The 27,561-nt window shown below is 36.2% G+C and overlaps 1 protein-coding gene across 1 annotated transcript in view; it reads right to left on the bottom strand.

Moving 5' to 3' along the window:
• Positions 1–27,561, bottom strand: part of ALG13 (ALG13 UDP-N-acetylglucosaminyltransferase subunit) — a 63,278-nt gene that overhangs the window by 25,455 nt on the left and 10,262 nt on the right. Inside the window, 15 exon segments of the mRNA XM_073227951.1 lie at positions 384–511; positions 1,348–1,448; positions 1,784–1,848; positions 2,984–3,092; positions 4,085–4,160; positions 5,784–5,943; positions 6,143–6,224; positions 10,332–10,404; positions 11,785–11,831; positions 12,559–12,609; positions 14,609–14,692; positions 15,248–15,463; positions 15,465–15,542; positions 15,544–15,585; positions 15,588–15,621. Of these exon segments, the coding sequence (XP_073084052.1) occupies positions 384–511; positions 1,348–1,448; positions 1,784–1,848; positions 2,984–3,092; positions 4,085–4,160; positions 5,784–5,943; positions 6,143–6,224; positions 10,332–10,404; positions 11,785–11,831; positions 12,559–12,609; positions 14,609–14,692; positions 15,248–15,463; positions 15,465–15,542; positions 15,544–15,585; positions 15,588–15,621 (1,346 nt within the window).

Genomic DNA, 27,561 nt, shown 5'->3' with positions numbered 1-27,561 from the left:
TCCTCATTCTTTTGAGAAATCTTGTCTCTAAAATCTATTTCAGCTTAACTTTATACAAAATCCCCTAGAACCTGATTTTCAACCAGGGACAAATTTGCCCCTTTTCTACTTGGGGCATATTTGGCAATGTCTGGAAGCATTTTTGGTTGGCACAACTGGGGGAGAAGATGCTACCAGTATTCAATGGACAGAGGCCAGAGATGCAGGTAAACACCCTACAATGCATAGGACCACGTCCCAAAACAAAGTATATCTGTCCCAAAATGTCAGCAGTGCTAAAGTTGAGAAACTATCTTAGAACAAGACTTACGTTATACCTTTAAAAAAATACAATATAGATAAGTACAAGAAGGGGAAAATAATAAAACCTTCAGCATACAAACCCATTTCTGGGCCATAGATCCCCGAAGTTTTCTGGTAACCTCTTCCTTTCTGAACAGGCACAGGATTCCAGACAGGAACAGGTGACACTTGGGTAACTGGTTTTAAGTTAGCCAGTGGAACAACATGCCTTAAAGTTTTAAAGATGTTGCCATGAAGCCATTGCAACACAGACTCGATTCTTATTAGATACACATACCCCAACCCCTCCTGCTTCATTTTCAAGTGTATTCTACTTAAACCATTGACGCTAGCTATCCGTTAAGGTTTTCTATTCAGATTAGAAAATCTAACAATAGTTTGTACAATTTCATAGCTATTTATAGCATGTATCCTGTTCCATAGGAGAATTGTGGTAGACAAGTTTACAAATACTTGTTCCCTCTCCTTGGAAGAGGATTATATTTTCCCACCCCCATTGACTTCAGGCTCATCTGTGTAACCCACTTTGGCCTATAAAATGTGAGCAGATACTTGAACCTGCACATGATTTGTCATGGTCTCATTCCCTAACTGTGATCATGGAAACATGCCTAGATAGAGCCTTTGCTCGACTGAGTCCTCTTTACTGACAGACTGTAAACATGCTAAACAAGAAATGAACATTATTGGTTTAAGCCTGAGATTTCTTTGGTTGTTAGGACAGCATAACCTAGTTTAATGTTCTCAACTGGCAGAGACTCAGTTAACAAAGCAGCTTTCTAATTCATCTGAACAGTTTTATATCAGAATTCTATAGTATTTAATATTCCTAATAAGTTCGCTAATGCCTAGGATTTGGAAACTTTTATACAAGTAAGTATACTTCAACATCATACTTCAACATATGCTTTCACAATTTGAGGTAAGTTATCTTAAGCTGCTACCAGATATAACTGGTTCTTTTACTAGCATGCTGGTAATTCTCAACAAAAAAGCATCAAGAGACAAAGATTTTGGTAATTCAACAACTTATTAAATTCTCACTTTTCTGCCAATTCTTCAATGAAGACTGTTACTGAATTGTTCTCATTTCCAACTTCCTGAATATGAGCATTATAGTATCTTCCACCTGAATCCAAGTGAACCTGAAATGGGAAGACACAGTAAGAATATATCTAGTCTCAGGTTGACAGACATTATCTGGCTTCTGCCAAACAAAAAGATCACTTCTCTCAAATGGAATTCAGATGTGTACTTATTAAACCAGTTGATAATAAACACTGGCAGTCTGGTTCAATGGAGGCAGCACATGCTGAAAGAGCCTTATATCTAATCACAAAAGTTTGTAATTAAAATTTAACACAAACATTAGAAGAACATTTTTCTAGCACTTTGTAAATTAGTTTTCTAAACTTTATATTAATAACTAAAGCCACAATTTGGAAAAACATATTACTAATTATTTAAAGAAAGAACTAACCTGACACTTGTCTCCCAAATAGTACTGTCTCCCAGCATACTCCATGTAATTAGATTTTTGAAATTCTATTAAGAGAAAATGAAGATTCGAGCTCAAGTGTTCTGTATCATTTAATTTTCTAAATTTTATCAGTGTCTTTGATAATGCTACCACTAGAAGCTAAGTTTCTTTTAAAAAGTTTTAATGAGTCATTCTATCCCTCTTCATGGGTTTTCTCTAATCAATTTAAGGAGACCTGCCAGAATATTTTTGTTCTACAAAACACAAATAGGTGGAAACTGGAGGTTGTAATCTTAGAATTGGTCAAACACCAATAAGGTACCATTTAAAAGTAACACACCTCAATTTAAAAAAAAAAAAAAGAAAAAAGGGAAAAAAAGTATCACTACACAGCTTCCTCAAAGTAGTCTATTACTGTTAACAACTTTTTGTGTTCCATGAGGTCATAACCTCATTCTAGACTGTTAACTATACCTAGGTTCAACAAAGTTCAAGGAGTTGAATATTAAACATTAAGGGCTACCTTGAAGGCAGAACTTACGGCTTACTTTGATCAACTTAGTTACCTAAAAAGGAGGAAACAATGACCTATTTTAAGGGTTGGCAACTTTTCTCTGTAAAGAGCCAGATAGTAAATGTTTTAACCTTTGTGGACCACAAAGACTGTTCCAGCTACTCAACTCTGTCACTGAAATTTGGATACTGAAATCTGAATTTCATGTAATTTTCATGTGTCACAATACACTGTTCTTTCAAGTTTTTCTGCCATTTAAAAATATAGAGACCATTCTTAGCTCATGGAACATATAAAAACAGGTGGCAGGTCAGATTTGGTCCACAGGCCATGGTTTGCAGACATCTGATGTATTATCAATGAGGGAAGTCTTAACAATTTAAATAAGCTTATTTCCAGTTTTAAGTTTCTGGTAGTCTTAGCTATCTACACACTATCACCACACAGTCTATGTAAAGTTGAAGTCCCAGATAAACATTAGATTCTAAGATCCCTCCCTCAACTTCTAAGCCTATTTGTTTCCTCCTTTAGATTTAAACCATGCATTAAGCTAAAAAGTACCAGGCTGGTTTTTTTTAACATAACAGTACATTGACATCTAATAACATCTCTTGTCAGAAACAATCTGCAAAATTATTCTCCTGGATCTGTCAGGATTCAAAAGTATCCTGTTGACATGTCATTACCTTTTCTGCTGTCCAACCAAACATCAAATTCTACATTACGATAGATTTCCGGTTCCAGGGCTTTGAGCACCTTATAGGGGAAGGGCATCTTTGATTGGTTTCCTGGAGACTAAAATAAAAGTAATCATGCTACAAACTCCCCATCCTTAGCTTAAGTCTTCCTTCTATGAAGAAGGAAGAATTAGGGTTCTTCTTCTTCCTTTTCTTTTTTTAAAAAATTATGTACATATGGCTCCCTTTCCTTCTTTACTAAAAGAATAAATGTATGCCACAAATTTTATTTATTGCATCTGAAAGGTGAGGAGACTAAAGAAGCAATTATACAAATGATCTAAAAAGATGGCAGAAGGGAAATTTTGTCTAAAGCAGCCAACAACTCGACATGACACATATAAATCAATGCAATACAGACCAGCATTAAAGATTCAGTCACAAATATTCAACGAGTCATCTTGATATGCACACAGAGGTGCAAGTGTTTCTATACCCTAAAATCACTGGGAAAAAATCTGAAAAGTTTGCTTTGGTCAAAATTTGTTATGATTTCCAAAGGAATTACCTTCTTCTACTCTTCTACTTCGAGAATTTCACTATGTTCAATACTTTCCCCAAATTATCAGCACTTGAAGCATACACAGTGATTACTGTAATAATGTCCTACATAGCTTCAAATGGAAGGTCTGGCTTGATTTTATGCCTATACAGATGGTAAAATTTCTCCTGTTTCTTCAACCATGATTATCAACTATTTTCTTTGCAGAACAGGGGTATTATATTTTTTAATGATAAAAAGAAACCTTAGCATCAGAAGACTGATCACAAACTAATTATCTATTGGGTTTGTAATATGACTTGAAAAGAGTTGAAATTTCTCAAGGGTTTGGTTAACTTTGAAAAAAAATCTACAATTCCTTAAGAATAGAAATAGAGAGAACATTAAGCATGTATTTTACATTTTCGGATTAAGACTTCCACAAAGGAAAACATCAACTCCTCCACCACCCCATTTAACTAGAACGGACTTATTTGACCTTAACTCGTTTAAGTTATGATGCCATATGCCAAGAGTATGAAATTTCTTTGCCCTAGAAAATCTCAAACCTTTGCTTCATCTGTTCCTTCATTGTACTCCTCTGGTATATTTTCAGCATCGCAGCAGGCACCTAACTCTTCAGTCCTAATTAAAAAGATTTAGAACAAAGAGCTTTATATAAATGCAGAAGCTAAGAAGTCTTAAGCCTGACATCTGTACCACCACCTAGTGGTTAAAGTAGCTCAGTTCTAAAAATGAGGCAAATACTTTTTCATCCCAACATTTACATTTATGCTTCCTTTTTGAAAGTGTACTCAGCAGATTACCTCCTATATTTCATACCTCCTGTGGGGAAACACTCTAAAGATGGTCCCTATAATCATGCCCTTGTGTGATTCCCCTCTCCCTAAGTTTGCTTCTAACCAATAGGATGTGTATCATTACATTAACGCAAGACTGTAATGACTATGTTGCTGGTAGCTCTATGACTCTAAGGAAACAAACAGCCATGTTCTCCAGCCCCACGTAGTAAAGAGCTGAGGGTTACCTCTAGCTGACAGCCAGCAAAAAAATCTGTCCTACAGCTGAAAGGAATTGAATGCTGCCAAGAACCATGTGAGCAGGGAAGTGGATCCTTCCCCAGTCAAAACTCCAGGTAAGAACTCAATACTTAACATCCTCATTGCAGACTAGATGAGACCCTAAGCAGAAAACCCAGCTAAGCTATACCCAGACTCCTAACCCACATAAATTGAGAGATAAGTGTGTTATTCTAAGCTGCTGAGTTTGTGGTAATACTGTTATGCAATAGATAACTAATATACCTTGCCTTCCTACTACTGTAGTTTCTGTAAGCCTGAAGCCCTTAAGACAATCAGTGAAGAGTAAAGAAACTTTTACCCTGATATAAGGCAGCTACCTCCTGCATTCCCATATAAGCTTAAAAAAAAAAAATCCAAAAAATCCCTCTTCTACCAAAAAAAGAAAACAATCGCAAGCACTAAACATCAAGAAATAGAACTGCATGACAAAAAGACAATGTGATACCTGACTGGAACCAAACCCATCTGAATTTCCAGACAGAACTAGGAATCAAGAATATAAAACTACAATTTTAAACTTAAGTTTTTGACTAAATCTGTTTAATAGCTGCCACAATCTACATACTTAGGGAGTACCAAAGGCAGACACTCAAAAGCTTCTAAAACTAGTCTTAGCCTGAGAGATTCTTTACTAGCTGGATGTGTGTCAAGTAACCTCTCTGAACCTCAGTTACCTTCTACAGAACGATGGTGCTGGTTCTGAATCAGTTTTTTGTCAATGTGTGGTCGACAGTTCACCTACATCTGAATACTTGGGTGTACTTGTTAAAGAAGCAGATTCTTAAGTCCACTCTGACATCAAATTTTGTGAAGGTAGGCCCAAGAATCTGCCTTTCTAACAAGCACCCGAAACAATTTGTATACAACTGAAGTTTGAGAATCATGGGATTAGATAGTTCTAAAGTCTCTTCTAGCAATAAAAAAACTAGATTCCAACTTGCACCGAACCCCCCAAAGCCTGAGCAACTCACAATACAGGCTATCTTTTTGGTAAAACTTCTCTTTCCCCATTAAAAAAATGTATATCCTTATAAATACGCATATACATACATGCATATGTGTAGTCTAAGTCATAAGCTTCCAGGTCCCTTCCACTTTCAAATGACGATGCACAGAAACATGAACACAACAATCTTGTGATTGACTTCCCCTTTCCCTTTATTACCTATCCTGAGTTGAACTCTTGTAGTCAGTAAAGTTATCCTCACTGCCAGTAACATTGTTTCTGTTCTTTTTGGAACTACTTCGAAACAATTGAACTGCAGTCTTCAACTCTTCTTCATCCACAGCAAACACATCTTTATAGAGAATTTCATACAATATAGCTAAAAGAAGAAATGACCAAAATGTAAATTGTCAAAATAAGGTGGTTTTATAACAACGTAAACAACTATAACCCAGTATACAAATTCAATAGGTATCAACAGGGTTTTAAAAGAGCTATTCATTGTGGGTTCTTCAATTTAAAGATGGCCAACAAATCACCTGAAATCACACCAAAACATTTATAAAGTCTTCAAGTACCTTGACAAACAGCAGCACTTGACTGAAACTGTTTTGAGTATACTGAATCATAATGCCCATTACTTGAATAGCAGAGTAGAATCTGAAGAAAAACCACACACAGAACAATTAAGTGAATGTTACATATCTTACAACCATGAACTACTTGAAATTAAGTTGCTAATCAGAAACTGATGTTTTTTTAAAAACAGTGATTTCTAAAGTATACATATGAGTGATATCATACAGTGTTTGTCTCTTATTTCATTCAGCATAATGTGGGAATTGTGGCTCAATAAAGCTGGAGAAAAGTGATTTTTAAAATTTACATACAGATAAATGCAAGCTATACCTCAGAGATTTTCTTGACAGTGACTTTTCAATGCCGAGGTTAAAATTAAAACCACTACTAAGACTTCACCGTAAGCCTCAATCACATTCTTGTAAATACAAGAAACAAGTATTGATGTACAGATTTGCAAAACATGGGAACATCTACAAATTGAGTAAATATAACAGAAAGCCTACCAGAAGTTAAAAGACCTAGCTTAACTTATAAAAATGACTGGAAAAATTAGGTCAAATACTCAAACCCAGAGTATGGGGGATTGGGAAGGGACTTCAATTTTATTAAATATGTTTTCCACTGTACCAATAGCAATATACCAAGTTATCAGTACTACTAAAGAGACTTCCTTAATGAATTAAGGCACTGAGATGGCTAAAGAATGAGTTAATTTCTTAGTTGATTCCTTTGACTTCTAGTTTTTCCAAACATCAATTCAAAGGCCATGTTCACTAACCAAATTATTTCAGTAAAAATGCTCCCTGGTTCCATGAGAGGAAATATGTTTATAAACTGCTCCAAAACCTTTTTGAATTTTTGTTCAAAACCCTGTGTCTTGTGTAAGAGATGTAATCCCTAGTGATGAAGCCTAATTTGAAGATATCTCTGGTTATCAGCAACCTAAAGTACCAAATGTGATTCTATGGGAAGATGTTGCCACAAAAGCTCCTTGGCTGAAAATTATCTTTTTTCTTTTTTACTCTTTTATTTTTATTTTTTACTTTTTTCCTACCTTCTTACACTACCCTGGACAAACTTCTCCCAATAATCAAATTCTCTGATTCTAGATTTCTTATTCTTCCCTAGCCTTTTGTTTGAAATCGCAACTTTAATCCCATCAGTATAATCCAATTCAGAGAACTGAGGGCAAGTGTCAAGCTAAAGTTACTCACAGAAAAGTTAAACTTTTTAAGTTTTACCCACCCCAAGGGGTATTCATTTACATTTAAGAGGAGTTTTTTAATCCACAAGGAACATTAAGCAGATTTGAGCAGAGAAGCCTCTGTATTTTGAACTAGAACTGGGAACTCAAACTAAGAAAGGTTAATAACTAAAGGTAGTTGTTAAGGAGTAGTTAAAAAGGCACCCAGCTAACCAAAACTGATGAACAAGCAGGAAAGAAGAAAGATGACTGTACAATTTCTCTATTCAAGTAGCAATGAGTTCCATTTTGTCTGAAGAGGCAAAACTAGGCATGATGGCTTTCATGTTCTTGGTGGTATCCCAACATAAAATAATTCTTTCATATAAACTTGTGGGTGCTCTGTCTGTTGGGGGTAGGCAGGTGGGATGTAATGGCAATAAAGTAGTGAAAAAATGAAGTAGATCCATATTATTGATGAGGATAGATATTTGAAAAGAACAAGTAACAGAATGTTAAGTTGAGCCCATCTACATTTAGAAAATAAATGCAAAGAGAACGATACAGAGGGATACCCACCCAAACTAGTTTAAAGCACGAGATTGAAGAGCATGAACGGGGACTTGATTTTTTACTCTACATGCCCAGGTTTAAGTTTTATTTTGCTTTTAATATATTAATTTATTTCTAATCTTTCTAGATAGACCAATGGGCTGAGTGAAGATGGCTAGTTTCCAGTAGCATTTTCTCTGATACTGGATAACTATGTAAAATACAGAGTTAAGTCAATATAGATGATGAAAGGAACCAAGGTGACCATTAGCCATTTATTTGAGAATTTGCTCTAAAATATATGTTATGGAAGGCTCATTGATAATGCTGTTTTTGATAGTCATTTTTGAAAACTCAAACAATTCAAATACAAATCTTAAGAGCCTAAAATGAGATACAGTATAAGTTTAAGGCAAATCAAGGTATCACCTAACAAAAATACTCTGCTGCCACCTGGCTTTTCCATTCTTAAGTTTCAGTATGAACAAACACACTTACACACTCCCAAATCAGACATATATACACAATCCTTTGCATGTAAATACACAACTGCTAAGTATTAGCTCTCTATATAAGCTAATAAGAGTCTCATCAGCTCAATGAGATTTATACATGCTATTCTCATGGCTGCACACTCAAAAGACCGTACATTTTTGTAATATCATGGCTCCCAATGTATGATGCTTTCCCCTTAATTAGTTCAATAATATCTCTAAGATGTATAGGACTCATTTGAAAATGGAGCTGTGTAACTGTAGGAACTAAGGGCTGGGTATATGGATATTCACTACTCAACTCTTTCAAAACTTTTCTCTATATGAAAATTTTCAGAATAAAATGTCCAGGAAAAAAAATGAATTGCAGGTCTAAAGAGTCCTAATAAAGATCTAAATGTCTAAATCTCCTCAGGCAGTGCTGTGTAAAATCGCTAAAATACAAAAGCTAACACTCCTCTTCTTCAAACAATTCAGACTATGTCACACCTTTGTTTAAAAACTTTGTTTAGGGGCATTTGTACTGATTTATTTCAAAGTACATTTCAGACACCAAAAATTAAGATGGACTGGTAAACAGAGATGGGATAGATATATGATAAAACAAGGACACTAAATACTGACAGCAGACTAGGTGGTGAGTATATGGATGCTCACTGTAAAATCCTTTTAGGTTTTCTGTATGTTTTAAAAGCTTAATAATAAAATAGAAGAAAACTTCAATTGACTATTCTGTACAATGAAAAGCCAAATTCTTAAGATGGCCTACTAACACCCCTCATGTAACTCTAGCCTGTCTTTTCAGCATTGACCTCTCCCCACCCAATTATTTGAGTCCCAAAGGATCTCTTGCTTCCATCCCTTTGCATATGTTTCCTCTAAATAGAGTGCCTTCATACTTGTTGGACTCATTTTTTGGTATTCCCCATAAATGTCACTACCACCATGAAACTTTCTAAACTCAAGCAGAGTGAAGGGCTTTTTTTCCTATGCTCTTTGTACATACTTCTTTATAAAATGTATTACTTTGCTGTAGGTAACTATTACAGGTCTGTCTTGATAACCCCTTAAAACCTCTGTCAAGGATTTTGTTGTATTTACTTTGGTATCCCCAAAGCCCAGTAAAGTGTCTGGTACACTACAGAGGATTAATGTTTGCTGAGTAAAACAGATGGAAGTACCATTAGTAAAACAATGTGCCCCAATTTATACTTATTTTCCAAATTATCTCTTACAGCCCACTTGGTCTTCCCCCTATTACTAATGCCAATTGTGAAGTTCACATCTTTTATCTAGATTATGTAAACATCTTAACAGTTCTCCCAGTGTCTAATCTTCTCTCACCATAATAAAATCTTGCCTGAATTTTGCTCTATGGAACGAAACAACTTACAAAACTCAAATACTGTGCAGTCTATATTTACTCATCAAATAATCAGGATAAAAGGCTTTTCTTAAAATCTTCTTGAAATAAAAATTGTATGCTGAAGAACAATTTGTTTACCTGTTGAGAGTTCTCAACCAACAAAACAACCTACTATTTTCCAAGCACTCTAGTGGGCAGTAGTAGCATACTCTTCAGACTTATGAGAAAGGAGAAATGAAAACAATACAATAAAATGAAAACAATATGGAAAACAATACATGAATGATAAATATTATAATTACTTCAGATCACGTTAGAGGAACACAAAGGGAGGAAATAACTCCAGGGGAGCTGGGAAAGTTTCAAAAGAATTGACATTTGAGATACAAAGGAAAACTATCTGGAAGCATGGTATACTAAGGTTGGAAGACTGACTGGAGAGGAAAAGGCTGATGGCAGAGAAAATTCTCATTTAGACTATGCTTATCTTTTCCATTAATTAGGTTAAAAAAAAAAAAGGATTTCCTATGACCTGGTAATCCAGCAGTATTATTCAGTTTATTTTAGTAAACACTCACTCATCTTCTTACCTTGTCTTCATAGCCATTATCTGTGACATAAATTGGAGGCTTTCTGGGATAGCGATAAAGAATGAAATCCCGTCTACATGAATAGAAAACAAAGGTGGGCAAGAACAGGTAATTTGGTATATAAATGAGAAACTTGTAAGAACAAGTATTTGTGTTTTTAAACTGCATACTTCATTTACATAAAATAATCCAAATGTTTAAAAGACTAAAGAATGATAAATTAAGGTAGGTCAAGTCCAGTGGATTGCTTAATATATGTATCTTAACATGGAAGAGCAAAGATAGATTAATAATTGCATGTATGTTTTTGAGTTTGGGGGGCTCCATTTAAAATAGGGGTCGACAAATTTTTCTTGGTAAAGACCAGATACTAAGCATTTCAGTTTTTGCATGCCATATGGTTTAACTTTGACATTGTAGCACTGAAAGCAGCCATAGACAATGCACAAATGCAGATAACTGTGTTCCAATAAAACTTTATTTATGCAGACTGAAATTTGAATTTCATGTAATTTTAACATGCCATGAAATAGTCTTCTGATTTCTTAACCATTTACAAAAATTTTTAAAGCATTCTTAGCCTGAGGGTCACACAAAAACAGAAGCAGGCTAATTTACAAGCTGGGTGCCAGTGAGTTAAAAAGCCAACAACTGATATCAGCCTGCCCAATGCCTCAATACTACTTATTGCTGGACTTACTAAGAAAGGAGCAGATTGCAAAATACTAACTTGAACAACTCCCCACAAGAGGGTTCTGACCCTACCAAGGTTTATGCCATCTCACCATCTTAAAAATTGTTAAGGAGTCAATACAGATTAAACTTCTCAAATGAACAAGATTTCCACACCTCTAACCTACATTGTGTAGCTATTTTTCAAAATCGCACAGCTTTCAAAAATGCTTTTACAGTTCTAAAGACCAAAATAGAACTTGCAAAAGCAGTAGAGCAGTGTTTCTCAAATTTCCCATTATCACCTCCCTAAAAAGCCTTTTTAGGCTTTTCTTAATTTCCCTATGAAATTTTAATACCAGATTCACTGTACATTTATGTATTGTAATCCTTTGAAGAACCACAAACCATCATTGTAATATCTAATATTTTTGTCCTTAAGAACCAATTTCTTTTAGAAGTGATACTGTTCCATTGAGGATGCAAGCAAACGAGGTACAAAGTTGAATACACAAAAACTCTAAGATAAATATTCTGATTTTCAACAGGAATAATACCAGCAGTTCTTAAAGTCCTTTATTCTTCCATTCAAATGTACACAAATGCTAGAGGTTCTCCACCCCAAAATTGTACCAACTGACTTTCCTTAGATCTCTTCATTTCATGTATCAATACATCAAATCTCAAATTTTCCCAATACTAAAGGGACTTTAATAGAAATCTTACACACACACACACATACACACACTTTCTCTTTTTGAAAAAAGGAGGTTCAACTTACTTATAAATTAGAGAAAGAGCTCTTATTTCCAGCTGGCCAGCACTTTCCTAAACATAAATAGTGCATAAAGTTTTAAAAATGTTCTGCAGCTAGGAGGTAGTTTTTGCAAGTTTAACAATTGTTTTTTTAGATACTTAGCACTACTTTAGATGAAGAACTTCTAGAACTTGCTTTGAGGCTTGGGATATTGTGATAGTTAATCATTAACATAAACTTAGTCTGAAAAATTAGACCTAAAGACAACCTTAGTTAGTTATTAACAAGGACAATTAATATGGAAGATTTAAAAGGCACAATAAAAATGGAATTAGTGTAAGAATATGAAGTCAGCAGGGTATTTAGTACAAGTGTTTTAAGTCCACAACTATGGAACTAATCACATAAATTATTTTTAAATAAATGTGTTTATGGATCTTACTCCCACATAAAAGGATAACTACAAATCAGAAGAGTTCTAAGCAACAACCTCCTAGTAACATTCATTACCATTCCCCCTCCCCCATTAGAGTAAAAAGGCTTAGTCTTGTCCTGTTCCCAGTGTGTACTCTTTTACTAGTCTATGGATGATAAATTCTTAACACACAATTCTCATTATTCAACATAAACCAATAGGTCCGTAGCCAGCCTCTAAACTTTTGCAAGAACTATTTGATTCAACTCAGCTGGCTACTTAAAAAAATAGGTTGAGTCTAGCTAAAGTGACACAGCTGAATGAATATTTATGTTACTTTTCCAAATACTCTGAAAAGAGTAAACCCCCATATTTGATCTTACCTTGGGATCTGCCAACCGTTCCAGGTATTTCTCAAAAGATCCCTCTACATACTTCAAAAATAAAAAAAACTTGACTTAACCAATTACATATTATTACCAAAATCTGATTATATTCTGCAATATTATCCTCCAATGAATTTTTGTTCAACTCAACAATTTCAGTACTAAATTACTACTTTGCACAGCATCTCAAGAAGATTTGCACATACACAAAAGTTTTGAGTGAAGAAAAGCTAGACTATACAATTATCTTAGGAACTGGTCCTGGCTTATCCACTTACCCGTGCATTTCATCCAATAGTATGCCCTTTAGTTTTGAAATTCCTATTTAAGAAACCTGACAATTTTCATGAATCAAGCAAGCCCAATAATTAGAATAATTTCATACTTGACAAGAGACATGCACTTACCAAGTTAAACTGAGGAATCTTTAAGGAAATTTATTTCAAAAAAGCCCAGGGCACAAGGCAACTTTCTGGGGTGATGGAATTGTTCTGTATCTTGATTACAGTTGCAGTTATATGACTGCATATTATTGCCAAAACTATTAACACTCAACTTAAAATGGCCAATTTTACTGTATGTAAAGTACCTAAATAAAAATAAAAATTCAAGGACTATATGACTGGTTCCATGCAAATACATCACTAGATGTAAAATCAAATTTTAATTTTTCCTCAAATCCTTTTAACAGCTTTTTGAAGTACAACTGACATATAAACTGCAAATATTTAAATGCAGTTAAGTTTTGACATATGTATGCAGTCACGAAACCACCATGATTATCTTGATAGAGAATATCAAGTTTCCTTGTGCCCCTCTTTAGGTCCACTGACCCACAAGCAATCACTGATCTGCTTTCTGTCACAATAGATTGGTTTGCATTTTCTAGAGTTTTATATAAAGGAAATCGTATGGTATGTACTTTGGTGGGAGGGTAGTTCTGGCTTCTTCCACTTGGCATAATTATTCGGAGATTCATCCTCACAGTTTTAAAATTTTACACACATCTCTGTTACTCAAAATGTCATGTACAAACAACAGCAAACATCACTTGGGAGTTTAACTATGAAGAAATTATGGGCCCTGCTCAGACCTACTGAATCAGAATCTGCATTTTAACAAAATCCCCAGGTGATTTGTGTGTACAAAAGTACTTGAGATGCACTGCTTTACACCATCATCTTGCATTTAAAGTAATTTCATGAATAATCCTTCCCCAGGTGGGGTGAAGATTGTAATTAATTTCAAGGTAATAAGCTTTAAAGTAAAAAAGCCCTTACATAGTTTTAATATTCACCAAAACCTGTTGAGAAAATTAAGAGTAAACCTCGAACAGCAGGCAAATACCCAAAACATAGTCAGAAGAAAACAAATAGTACTGGAAAAGCTAAACACAGTTAAAAAAATAAAAAAACACAACACACAACAGCCAGACAAGACACACTTCAAAAACACCTTAATAAAACCTTATTTTGTTCCAAGAGTTCAAACGCTTCAATGTACACAACGATGTCTTCTAAGTTGTTTTAAAGTCAATCATTAGCGACAGTGCTCCAATTACCAATTTGTCACATGAAAATAGGTTTCCTAATTTGTTTCCTTACAAGTAAGTTTTATAAGATTAAGTTGGCTGGCTGAAGAGCATTGTGCACAGAATTAAGGCAGAGGAGGTTCGTATTTGTACATATATTTAAATATACACTTACATAGCCAAACCTTTGTGAACTATGATTAATTGTTCAAGAAAACAGTGGTATGGATAATAAAAAACAGCAGTCGAAATGTTAACTTTTGGGGAATTTTTGGTGTGGGGGAGAAAGTAGTTGGAAGTATACAGATTAACTGTTTTTTCTCAATTTTTAATTGGAGTACAAAACAGTCTAATTACAGAAGGAGGTTCAGAAGCCAGGGGGAAGGAAGCCAGCTGGAAATTAAATATTTGCTATTGAGAGAATGATATAATTTTCATATATAGAAGCTCAAAATTCATTTCCCACCTGCTATATACTCTATCCACAACTCTCCCTTGGGTATGTATTCTACTTACAGACTCAAAAGTTTGTTGATTTTCTCTCATATATGAAACACAAGCCTTCCTGATTTCCAAATGATGGACCTGGCTGCAAAACAACTAAAAAAAGAGAAAGACCAGCTCACTGTCAGCAGTAATTTGACACAGAAGCTTCTAAATTAAGACTATGAACTGGACACTTCAGTCTCCCTTAATCAGAACATACATAGGAAATTAGGAAATTAAGTCCTCACTAAAATCTGTTTTTACATTCCTTTAGTGAGAATGAGGGGAGATGATTCTGTCAATGCCCCCCTGCTTTTCTACTCCATCGGGGAACAGCCTATAAATTTTTCCTTAGGCATAAAATTTAGAAGTGGAGCATTGCTTAAAAAGGATCAAGATACACTTCAAAATATTGTTTAACCCCATTACCTTTCTTACATTCCAAAGTGGCACTTAGAAAAGTTAAGATAGCAAAAGCAAGCAACAGATTTGGACTAATGAGTAAAGGCACACAGCAAGGTAATAAGTAGCATATAGACCTGATGTTTTTACTCGGGAAGGATAAGGGAATTTTGCTTTGGTGGGCTACAGGTCTTCTAGCTATAGTACCATGCCACGTCTCAAACTTTGAAAACTCAGTATAGGGAAGACACATTTGTTTTCCTTTACCTGCTCCGAAATAGCCCGAAAGAGGCAAGAGGCATCCTTGGCAGTCAGCTTCCGAAACAGCCCTAAGCTGCCTAAATATTCATCCATTGATGCCTCACCCAGAGACTTCTGGCCGTAGTACTTTTTCCATCCTTTATACATTGTGCACGAGAGGGTGAAGGTGGGAGGGAAGGAGAAAGGAACAGGGCGGCAAAGAGGAAAAAGGGTGCAGGTAGGAATGGGTAGCAGTGACAAGGGCTTGCTTATGCAGGTATCTGGAAAGCAGCCCAAAGTCTAGGTACGAGAAGGCAGTTGGGAGTCAGCGCTGTAGAATCTTGGCACTTCTCAGGAGCAGGAGAAGCAAAGGGCTGGCTTGCCCAGGACAAGTCCCGACCCTGTGAAAAGAAGAGGAAGAGCCAAAGCTCCTAGGTATAGAGAATTAGACTTGAGAAGATGTGGGAGGGGGAAGGTACTTGCAGAGCTACCTTTTTGGGGAAGGGCAGAATTAATCCAATCAGCCCAAGGTTGAGAAATATGCATAAACAGCTGAGCTTGGACCAAAAAGAAGCCGATTTTGCTTCTTAACTCAAGGCAACTGCTGCACGAGGCGGCAAAGGTCTGCAATAAGGCTCAGGTGTGTTATGACGCAGCCTGGCCCACATTACACTGCTTTAAGATCTCTGCCCAAATTTTCCACAACAGTCTCTGCCAAGTTCCCTGCTCTATCCATAGTTTCATGGAGATGAGAAAAAAATTCTGAACCTAATGAACTAGTAAGCTTTAATATTAAGAACATCTTAAAAAACAGAGAAACTGAGTGTGGTTGGGGGAAAGGCTCTCTTAACCTGAAGAGGCAGAAATCACAGTTCAAGCAAAGTGCCAAAAGCAAGTAGCTGGAGATTTCAGGTATGGGGTTTATGTAATCTCATTTCCTTCTCCCAGTTAATAATAACCCTCTGCTAGCATCACAGAAACTAAATCCCTTAATTATGCTAGGAAATGCTGATAGAATTCTGAACTAGTAACTCCAAACTATTGTATAGCATTAAAAAAAAAAAAAAGTTTCCAAACAAATGGAAACAATGACAACTTCAACTGAAGCAGCATGAAAGGAACATCTTGCCCACAAACTTTCTAAGAAACTACATAAGAGACATGTTTCAATGTATATAGGGCACTTTTCAGAAAAACTAGATTCTGAGAAAACCAAAAAAAAATATGACTGTGCTTTGTAAGGTTCAAAGCCAGGACTGGTCACTTGTATTACTTGATTTCATTGTCAAGTCTCTCGTTTTTATTTAAATACAAAATTCTAACTCCTTTATTGGTTTAAGTGTTAAAAAATATAGATCAAAGCTGGCTTTGGAGAAGTTACAAAATGAAGCTTTTTGAAAACTTTTTCTAGTATCTGTGGATCCACTAGTAATCATGACTGCCACCTATGGGAGAAGCATCAGTAATCAACCTTATAATTTAGGGATGAACTAAAAGCATTTTAGAAAAAAGTGAATTCTTGACTCCCTTCAGCATACCAATTTGAAATTACCTTAACTAATTTCTTTTTTAAAGGAACTGTAACAATGGGAAAATGACTCTTTTTGCAAAAGTTCTGAAACATGGTTTGGGAAGAGGGATCACCATCTTTCTTTAAGGCCACAAATTCACTGAGAAAAACTGAGGGTTATAATAAAAAGTTAATCATTTCTGGCATTTTTTTTTTACATGAAGAGAAAAATACAATTCTGCATATTTATAGCTGTATATATAAAATTTCAATTAATACTAATCAATATAGTTCACCATGAGGAAGATAATAAGGAAAACTGGGAGAGGGAGATAGAGTCTAATAGGAGAGAAGGAAACAAAGAGAAGAAAAAGACAAGCAGACAAAAAGAGAGGAAAACACAGAGAAAGCACAAAGAGACCCAGACAAATACTGTCAATTGATTTTTAACAAAGGTGCAAGAGCAGTTCAATAAGAGATGATAGTAGTTTCATCAAATGTGCTAGAACAACTGACATCTATATGCAAAAGAAAAAAATGATCTTCAACCTGCACCTCATGTCCTGTACAATAATTAACTCAACATGGATCAAAGAACTAGCTGTAGAGCTTTGAAACTTTTAAACACAAGCATAGGAGAAAATCTTGTGGACCTTGAGTTAGGCAGATTTCTTCAATACAATGTAATAAAAAATTGATTGGACTTTGTCAAAATTAAAAGCTGCTCTGCAAATTACATTGTTAGAATGAAAATACAAGCCACAGCTGGAAGAAAACATTTGTGTATCACATATCTGACAAAAAAAGTTTGTGCCAAAATATATAAGAAACTCTCAAAAGTCAACAATAACAATTTTTAAAATGGGCAATTTTACCACACATTTTACCAAAGACATAGGAGTGATTAATAAGCATGTAAAAATATATTCAACATTAGTCAGTAAGAAAATTCAAATTAAAACCACAATGAGACATCACTATACACCCACTAGGATGGCTATAATAAATACAAACAGTACAAGTGTTAGCACAGACATGCAGAAACTGGAACTTTAGTAAAAGAAACCAGAGGCAAAAGGAGTATGATTCCAAAAGATACATGATTCCATTCATATGAAATATACCAAACAGACCAATCTGTAGAGACAGAAAATCACTGGTTACCTGGTGTGGGATGGAAATAGTTATTAACTACAAACAGGAACAAAGGATCTTTTGGTGTGATAGAAATATTCGAAAACTGTTTTGTGGTAATGTTTGCACAATTCTATATATATTTACTAAAAATTGAATTGTACATTTAAAACTAGTAATTTTTAACAGCTTTGAAAATCACAAACCATACAATTCGAAGCATGTAATGGACACTTAAGAGTTGTGCATTCACCACCACAATTTTAGAACATTCTCATTACCCCAAAAGGAAACCCCACACACCCATTACCGTCAACCTTTAATCCCCCTATCCCTACCAATTCCAGGCAACCACTATCTACTTTGTCTCTATATGCCTATTCTGGGTATTTCAAATAGAATCACACAGTACTTGGTCCTGTGTAACTAGATTCTTTCACTTGGCATGAAGTTTCAAGGTTCACCCATGCTGTGGCATTTACCAGTATCAAAACCCTTTGTATAAACTATATTTACTTATCTATTTATCAGTTGATGGACATTTGGGTTCCTTCTACGTTTTGCCTATTATGACTAATGCTATTATAAAGTCATATACAAGTTATTGTTTGGACATGTTTCCATTTTCTTGGGTAATACTTAGGAATGGAGTTGCTGAATTACATAACTATACATTTAACTGTTCAAGGAACTATCAGACTGTTTTCCACAGCAGCTTCACCATTTTACATTCTTAGCAGCACTTTTAGGGTTCCCATTTCTCCACACCCTACCAACACTTACTGTTATATCTTTAGCCATCCTAGTAGATATGAAGTGGTATCTCTTTGTGGTTTTGTTTTGCATTTCTCTATGGCTAATATTGTTGAGCATCACTTCATGTGCCTATTGGCCATCTGCATATCTTTAATGAGATACCACTACATACATCTTAGCATGACTAAAACACATTTTTTAAAAAACTGATAGTACCAAGTGAAGTGTTGCCAAGGATGCAGAGCAACTGGAACTCTCATATATTGCTGTTAAGACTATAAAACAGTACAGGAACTCTGGAAAAATAGTTTGGCAATTCTTATAAAGAGAGAGTTACCATATGACCCAGCAATCCCTTTTCTGGCTATCTGTTCAGGAGAAATAGAAAACTTAAGTCCACACAAAAACCCATGCATCAGTGTTTATAGCAGCTTTATTCATAACCATGATTCCCCTAAAACTGGAAACAATCCAAACATACTTCAACTGGTAATGGACAAACCATGGCATTCATACAACAGAATACTCCTTAGCAATAAAAAGTTAGGTATGGATATACACAAGAACATGCATGAATCTCAAATGCATTGTGGCAAGTGAAAGAAGACAGATTCAAAAGGCTACACACTTTATGACTACATTTTTATGATATATTGGAAAAGACAAAACTACAAGAAGGGAAAACAGATCAGTTGTCACTAGTTAGGACTGTAGGGAAGGGCTGACTACAAAGGGATGGCAGAAAAAGCATATGGAGTTATGTACCTTGACTATAGTAGTGGTTACACGATTATGCATTTGTAAAATCTTACCAAACTGTAAAAGAAAAATACTTTGTTATATTTAAATTGAAAAATAAATACAACAGGAGCCAAGATGGTGGCATGAGTAGGGCAGCAGAAATCTCCCAAAACCATATATATTTTTTTAAATACACCAAATACAACCATTCTTAAAAGAGAGACCAGAAGACACAGTACAACACCCAGGCTACACCTGCAAGAACTCAATGCCTCACGAAGGGGGTAAGATACAAGCCGTGACCCGGCAGAACCTGAGCACACCCCCCACCCCCATCCCAGCTCCCCTGCGGGAAGAGAGGAGTCGGAGCAGGAAGGGAGTGGAAGCCTAGGACTGCTAAATACCCAGCCCTAGTCATCCATACTGGGAGCACAGACACACGTTGTGTGGTGTGCTGGATATTAGGGAAACAGAACAGTAAAAGCTGCAAGTGGGTTCCTGCAGCCGGCTCCCCTGGGACAAAAGAAAAGCGAGTGCTTTTTAAAAATCTTAAAGAGACAGGGGCCTCACAGCTGGATGGAAGCATCCCAGCACACTAAGCCCAGCAGCTGGGAATCCAGGGAAAATTTAGGCGCTCCAGCCCCCTGGGAGGCAGCGCAGCTCTGAAGCCCCTCACGGCGATAAACAGGCTCCCGCCCATTCCCCCTCCAGTGCAACCCTGCCATACCAGGGGAGCAGCCAGAGAGCAGCTGTGCCCACAGCAATGGCCCAGAGAATCCTCTGTAGCCACCCGGGCCAGACTCAGAGGCCCCACCAGCACACACAGACAGAGGAAGCCGAGACAAGGCACTAAAGGTCGCAGTTCTGGCAGAAGAGTGTACCCAGCATGCCTGCCACTCCCCACAGGGCTCTGGGCTCCCTCGACGGCTGCCCCACATGTGGCGGCTCAGGAAATAAAACCAGAAGCTGCTACCTATGGATGGGTAACCAGCAGAGGCAGCGAGGAGGGCAAGGCAACCAGCAAGCAGGAAGGGACTTTGTTCTCGCAGCTAACACACACGCAAACTGCCCACGACTACCTCTATAGCCATGAAAAGGCAGAAGAATCTGATCCAGTCCAGAATCACCAAGACAACCCCTGAGAGGGAGCCTAGGTAGATAGATTTAACCAATCTTCCTGGAAAAGAATTCAAAATAAAAGTCATAATCATGCTGATGGACCTGCAGAGAAATATGCAAAAGCTAAAGCATCAAGTTAGGAGGGAGAATACAGAAGAAAAACAATCTCTGGAAGGACTTAAGAACAGACTGGATGAGGTGCAAGAGGCCGTTAATGGAATAGAAATCAGAGAACAGGAACACAGAGAAGCTGAGGCATAGAGAGATAAAAGATCTCCAGGAATGAAAGAACACTAAGAGAACTGTGTGACCAATCCAAATGGAACAATATCCGCATTATAGGGGTACCAGAAGAAGAGAGAGAAAAAGGGATAGAAAGTGTCTTTGAAGAAATAATTGCTGAAAACTTCCCCAAACTGGGGGAGGAAATAGTCTCTAGGACCATGGCCACAGATCTCACAAGACAAGGGACTCAAGGAGGACAACCCCAAGACACATAATAATTAAAATGGCAAAGATCAAGGACAAGGACAGAGTATTAAAGGCAGCCAGAGAGAGAAAAAAGTTCACCTACAAAGGAAAACCCATCAGGCTATCATCAGACTTCTCAACAGAAACCTTACAGGCCAGAAGAGAATGGCATAATATATTTAATGCAATGAAACAGAAGGGCCTTGAACCACGGATACTGTATCCAGCACTATTATTATTTAAATATGAAGGAGGGATTAAACAATTCCCAGACAAGCAAAAGTTGAGGGAATTTGCTCCCAGAAACCACCTCTACAAGGAATTTTAAAGAGACTGCTCTAGATGGAAGCACTCCTAAGGCTAAATAGATGTCACCAGAGAAAATAAAATCACAGCAAAGAAAGCACACCAACCAAATACTAACTAAACGCAAAAAATAAAATCAAGTACTCACAGAAGCAGTCAAAGGAAACACAAAAGAGAACAAAACAAAATATCTAACATATAAAGAATGGAGGAGGAGGATTAAGAAGGGAGAAAAATAAAGAATCATCAGACTGTGTTTATAATAGTTTAATAAGCAAGTTAAGTTAGACAGATAGTAAAGAAGCTACCCTTGAACCTTTGGTAAGCACGAATCTAAAGCCTGCAATGGCAATAAGTACATATCTTTCAATAATCACCCTAAATGTAAATGGACTGCACGCACCAATAAAAAGACAGAGAGTAATAGAATGGATAAAAAAGCAAGACCCATCTATATACTGCTTACAAGAGACCCACCTCAAACCCAAAGACATACACAGACTAAAAGCCAAGGAATGGAAAAAGATATTTCATGCAAACAATAGGGAGAAAAAAGCAGGTGTTGCAGTACTAGTATCAGACAAAATAGACTTGAAAAAAAAAGAAAGTAACAAGAGATAAAGAAGGACATTACATAATGATAAAGGGGTCAGTCCAACAAGAGGATATAACCATTATAAATATATATGCACCCAATACAGGAGCACCAACATATGTGAAACAAATACTAACAGAATTAAAGGAGGAAACAGAATGCAATGCATTCATTTTAGGAGACTTCAACACACCACTCACTTCAAAAGACAGATCCCCCAGACAGAAAATATGTAAGGACACAAAGGCACTGAACAGCACACTAGAACAGATGGACCTAACAGACATCTACCAAACTCTACACCCAAAAGCAGCAGGATACACATTCTTCTCAAGTGCACATGGAATATTTTCCAGAATAGACTACATACTAGGCCACAAATAGAGCCTCAGTAAATTCAAAAAGATTGAAATTCTACCAATCAACTTCTCAGAATACAAACATATAAAAGTAGAAAGAAATTGTACAAAAAATACAAAAAGGCTCACAAACACATGGAGGCTTAATAACGTGCTCCTAAATAATCAATGGATCAATGACTACATTAAAAGAGAGATCAAGCAATATATGGAGACAAATGGCAACAACAGCTCAAAGCCCCAACTTCGGTGAGACAAAGTGAAGATAGTTTTAAGAGGAAAGTATATAGCACTCCAGGCCTATTTAAAGAAGGAAAAACAATCCCAAATGAATACTCTAAAGTCACAACTATTGAAACTGGAAAAAGAAGAACAAATGAGGCCCAAAGTCAGCAGAAGGAGGGACATAATAAAGATCAGAGAATAAATAAATAAAATTGAGAAGAATAAAACAATACAAAAAAATGAATCAAACCAAGAGCTGGTTCTTTGAGAAAATAAAATATATAAGCCACTAGCCAGACTTATTAGGAGAAAGGAGAACTACACACATCAACAGAATCAGAAATGAAAAAGGTAAAAACAGGATGGACCCAACAGAAATACAAAAAATTATTAGAGAATACTATGGAAATCTATATGCTAACAAGTTGGAAAACCTAGAAGAAATGGATAACTTCCTAGAAAAATACAACCTTCCAAGACTGACCAAGGAAGAAACAGAAAATCTAAACAGATCAATTACCAGCAACGAAATTGAAGTGGTAATCAAAAAACTACCCAAGAACAAAACCCCTGGGCCAGATGGATTCACTGCTGAATTTTATCAGACATATAGAGAAGACATAAAACCCATTCTCCTTAAAGTTTTCCAAAAAACAGAAGAGGAGGGAATACTTCCAAATTCATTCTATGAAGCCAGCATCACTCTAATACCAAAAACAGGCAAAGACCCACCGAAAAAGAAAATTACAGACCAATATCCCTGATGAACATAGATGCAAAAATACTCAACAAAATATTAGCAAACCGAATTCAAAAATACATCAGGAGGATCATATACCATGACCAAGTGGAATTCATTTCAGGGATGCAAGGATGGTACAACATTCGAAAATCCATCAACATCATCCACCACATCAACAAAAAGAAGGACAAAAAACACATGATCATCTCCACAGATGCTGAAAAAGCATTTGACAAAAGTCAACATGCATTTATGATAAAAACTCTCAACAAAATGGATATAGAGGGCAAGTACCTCAATATAATAAAGGCCATATATGATGAACCCACAGCCAACATCATATTTTAACAGGGAGAAGCTGAAAGCTTTTCCTCTAAGACCGGGAACAAGACAGGGATGCCCACTCTCCTCTCCCCACTGTTACTCAACATAGTACTGGAGGTCCTAGACACAGCAATCAGACAAAACAAAGAAATACAAGGCATCCAGATTGGTAAAGAAGAAGTCAAACTGTCCCTGTTTGCAGATGACATGATATTGTACATAACAAACCATAAAGAATCCACTCCAAAACTGCTAGATCTCATATCTGAATTCAGCAAAGTTGCAGGATACAAAATTAATACACAGAAATCTGTTGCATTCCTATACACTAAAAATGAACTAGCAGAGAGAGAAATCAGGAAAACAATTACATTCACAATTGCATCAAAAAGAATAAAATACCTAGGAATAAACCTAACCAAGAAAGTAAAAGACCTATACCCTGAAAACTATAAGACACTCTTAAGAGAAATTAAAGAGGACACTAACAAATAGAAACTCATGCCATGCTCTTGGCTGGGAAGAATTAATATTGTCAAAATGGCCATCCTGCCTAAAGCAATCTTCAGATTCAATGCAATGCCTATCCAAATACCAACAGCATTCTTCAACGAACTGGAACAAATAGTTTTAAAATTCATATGGAACCACAAAGACCCTGAATGGCCAAAGCAATCCTGAGAAGAAAAAATAAAGCAGGGGGATCTCGCTCCCAACTTCAAGCTCTACTACAAAGCCACAGTAATCAAGGAAATTTGGTACTGGCACAAGAACAGAACCACAGACCAGTGGAACAGAATAGAGAGTCCAGATATTAACCCAAACATATATGGTCAGTTAATTCATGATAAAGGAGCCTGGACATACAATGGGGAAATGACAGCCTCTTCAACAGCTGGTGTTGACAAAACTGGACAGCTACATGTAAGAGAAAAAAACTGGATCATTGTCTAACCCCATACACAAAAGTAAATTCGAAATGGATCAAAGACCTGAATGTGAGTCATGAAACCATAAAACTCTTAGAAAAAAACATAGGCAAAATTCTCTTGGACATAAACATGAGCAACTTCTCCATGAACTTATCTCCCCTGGCAAGGGAAACAAAAGCAAAAATGAACAAGTGGGACTACACCAAAATGAAAAGCTTCTGTACAGCAAAGGACACCACCAATAGAAAAAGGCATCCTACAATATGGGAGAATATATTCATAAATGACAGACCCGATAAAGGGTTGACATCCAAAATATATAAAGGGCTCATGCACCTCAACAAACAAAAAGCAAATAATCCAATTAAAAAATAGACAAAGGATATGAACAGACACTTCTCTAAAGAAGAAACTCAGATGGCCAACAGACACATGAAAAGATGCTCCACATCACTAGTCACCAGAGTAATGCAAATTAAATCCACAATTAGATATCACCTCACACCAGTTAGGATCGCCACCATCCAAAAGACAAACAACAACAAATGTTGGCAAGGTTGTGGAGAAAGGGGAACCCTCCTACACTGCTTGTGGGAATGTAAACTAGTTCAACCATTGTGGAAAGCAGTATGGACGTTCCTCAAGAAACTCAAAATAGAAATATCATTTGACCCAGGAATTCCACTCCTAGGAATTTACCCTAAGAACGCAGGAGCCCCATTTGAAAAATACAAATGCACCCCTATGTTTATCGCAGCACTATTTACAATAGCCAAGAAATGGAAGCAACCTAAGTGTCCATCAGTAGATGAATGGATAAAGAAGATGTGGTACATATTCACAATGGAATGTTATTCAGCCGTAAGAAGAAAACAAATTCTACCATTTGCAACAAAATGGATGGAGCTAGAGGGTATTATGCTCCATGAAATAAGCCAGATGGAGAAAGACAAGCATCAAATGATTACACTCATCTGTGGAGTATAAGTATGAAGGAAAAACTGAAGGAGCAAAACACCAGAAGACTCACAGAACCCAAGAATGGACTAACAGTTACCTAAGGGAAAAGGACCAGGGACGACGGGTGGGAAGGGAGGGATAAGGGGGAGCAGGGGAGAAAGGGGGCATTATGATTAGCATGTATAATGTGGCGGGGGGTTGGACGGGGAGGATTGTACAACACAGAGAAGACAAGTAGTGATTCTACAACATCTTACAATGCTGATGGACAATGACTACAATGGGGAATGTGGGGGGAAATTGGTGATGGGGGGAGTCTAGTGAACATAATGTTCCTCATGTAATTGTAATGATACCAAAATAAAAAAACATGTAATTTGTTTTAATTTCTAAAACTATTTCTTCTTTGTAGTTCATCATATGAATACTAGCATTTTAACTCTAAGAACACTCCTTCATATTTCAAACAAATGAGGTATATGCTTGGAATATTTCTAAAGCATGTATTACCTGTAATATACAAAGTATAGTTGTAAATGTATATGGGACATGATGCTCTTTAGTTATTTAGTTTCTGAGAGGCAACATGGTACCATGAAAAGAGTGTTATGAACTTGATTATGCCACTTTAATCTCTCTGGGTCAGTTTCCTCATTTGTAAAATAAAGGAGATGGGCTGCATGATCTCTAAGTACCCCTTTAAGTCTAAGGAACTGATTCTGTGATTCAATGGTGGATAATAGATTTAGATGGTCAAATTAATGATCCACATTAACCATGAAAATAGCCTATAGAGGAATTAACATTCTAGCAAAATGTAGGTTTGACTCACCCACATAAAAACGAGTAATAAATCTTGCATTACTAAATGAAAGAAATAGACCTAGATTTTTAAAAAGACAACAAAACTTGTAACTGTGGGGTGATAGGTATTAACTTACTATGGTAATCTTTTTGCAATATATACATATACCAAACCATTTTGTTGTACACCTTAAATACAATTATATAAGTCAATTGTATTATGTCAATTGTATCTAAATAAAACTGGAAAAAATAGAGATAACAAACACATGTATATAATAACTTGCGGCAGAATGTGCTGAAAAGACAATCTAGTATTTTAGAAACTAATAGTAAATCATTTATTTCAATTATTTTTAGCACCAAAATATAGGGGGCCAATTCGGGGAATACGTCTACTCTAGATAACTTCTTTTTAATGTCTTTCATTAATGAAAAATATGATGGTAAAGTTTTTTAAAAACACTTTTTAACAGCACCCTCAACTAGAACCCATCACTTTCTTTCATGGTAGACATTTAAACAGAATTAGTAAGGCACTATTTGTAAGGGAACACAATGGTTCTGCAACAAAATATGGCCACACAGCCCTATTCAACCTCCTCCTCAGGTTTTATGAAGACAATAAAGACAAGGAAGAATTGATTTCCAATAAAGCAGTGATCCTTCTCAGATATACAAAACAGAAGAAACATTACCAAGAACTACTTGCTTTCATTTTCTTCTCCTTCCCACTTCCACCTGAAGCATGCTAATATAGATAAGAAAAAAAGGAAGATGGTACTTGTTTAAAAATATATCACATATACACAGAAATACTGAGGATTTTTGTTTTGGTTTCGTTTTTGATTTATGTTATTTGCAATGTCTCATCACTCTATAGACAGACAGAGCACTGAGGAAAGGGAGAATAAAGACCAGACCATTCTTTTGTTTTGATGCGCTGCAAATACCCATTCACTTCAATTTTCTATAACCCTAACCAGAGACTGAATATGAATTTAAATATGAAATTCAGTGTCAATGAGGACTTTGCTTTCTGTATTACTTAGGACTGTCTACTGTGAATTCTAGGGAAATATCTCTAAGACTATTCCTATTTCTTAAAACAAAAACTCTTAACCAAGAGAAAATGTCTTATTTTTGACATTTATTTTCAAACATTCCACATAATTGGTTTTATGTCTTAGAAATCACCAGTGAAGGAAGTTAGTTTTACTAATTCACAAATGGGGAAACTGAGATCCAGAATATTACTTAGGCTAAGGATTTAGGAATGTTTTTCACTCCTAAATTTGGTGCACTTATTATCCACCCACTTCACACTGGCAGTGGAGAAACAACTAGTACGTTCTGTACAAAA

This window comes from Manis javanica, chromosome X, assembly GCF_040802235.1.
Source record: "Manis javanica isolate MJ-LG chromosome X, MJ_LKY, whole genome shotgun sequence".
Taxonomy (NCBI): Eukaryota; Metazoa; Chordata; class Mammalia; order Pholidota; family Manidae; genus Manis; species Manis javanica.
The sequence above is the reverse complement of the archived record's forward strand: the minus strand, read 5'-3'. Positions and strand labels throughout refer to the sequence as shown.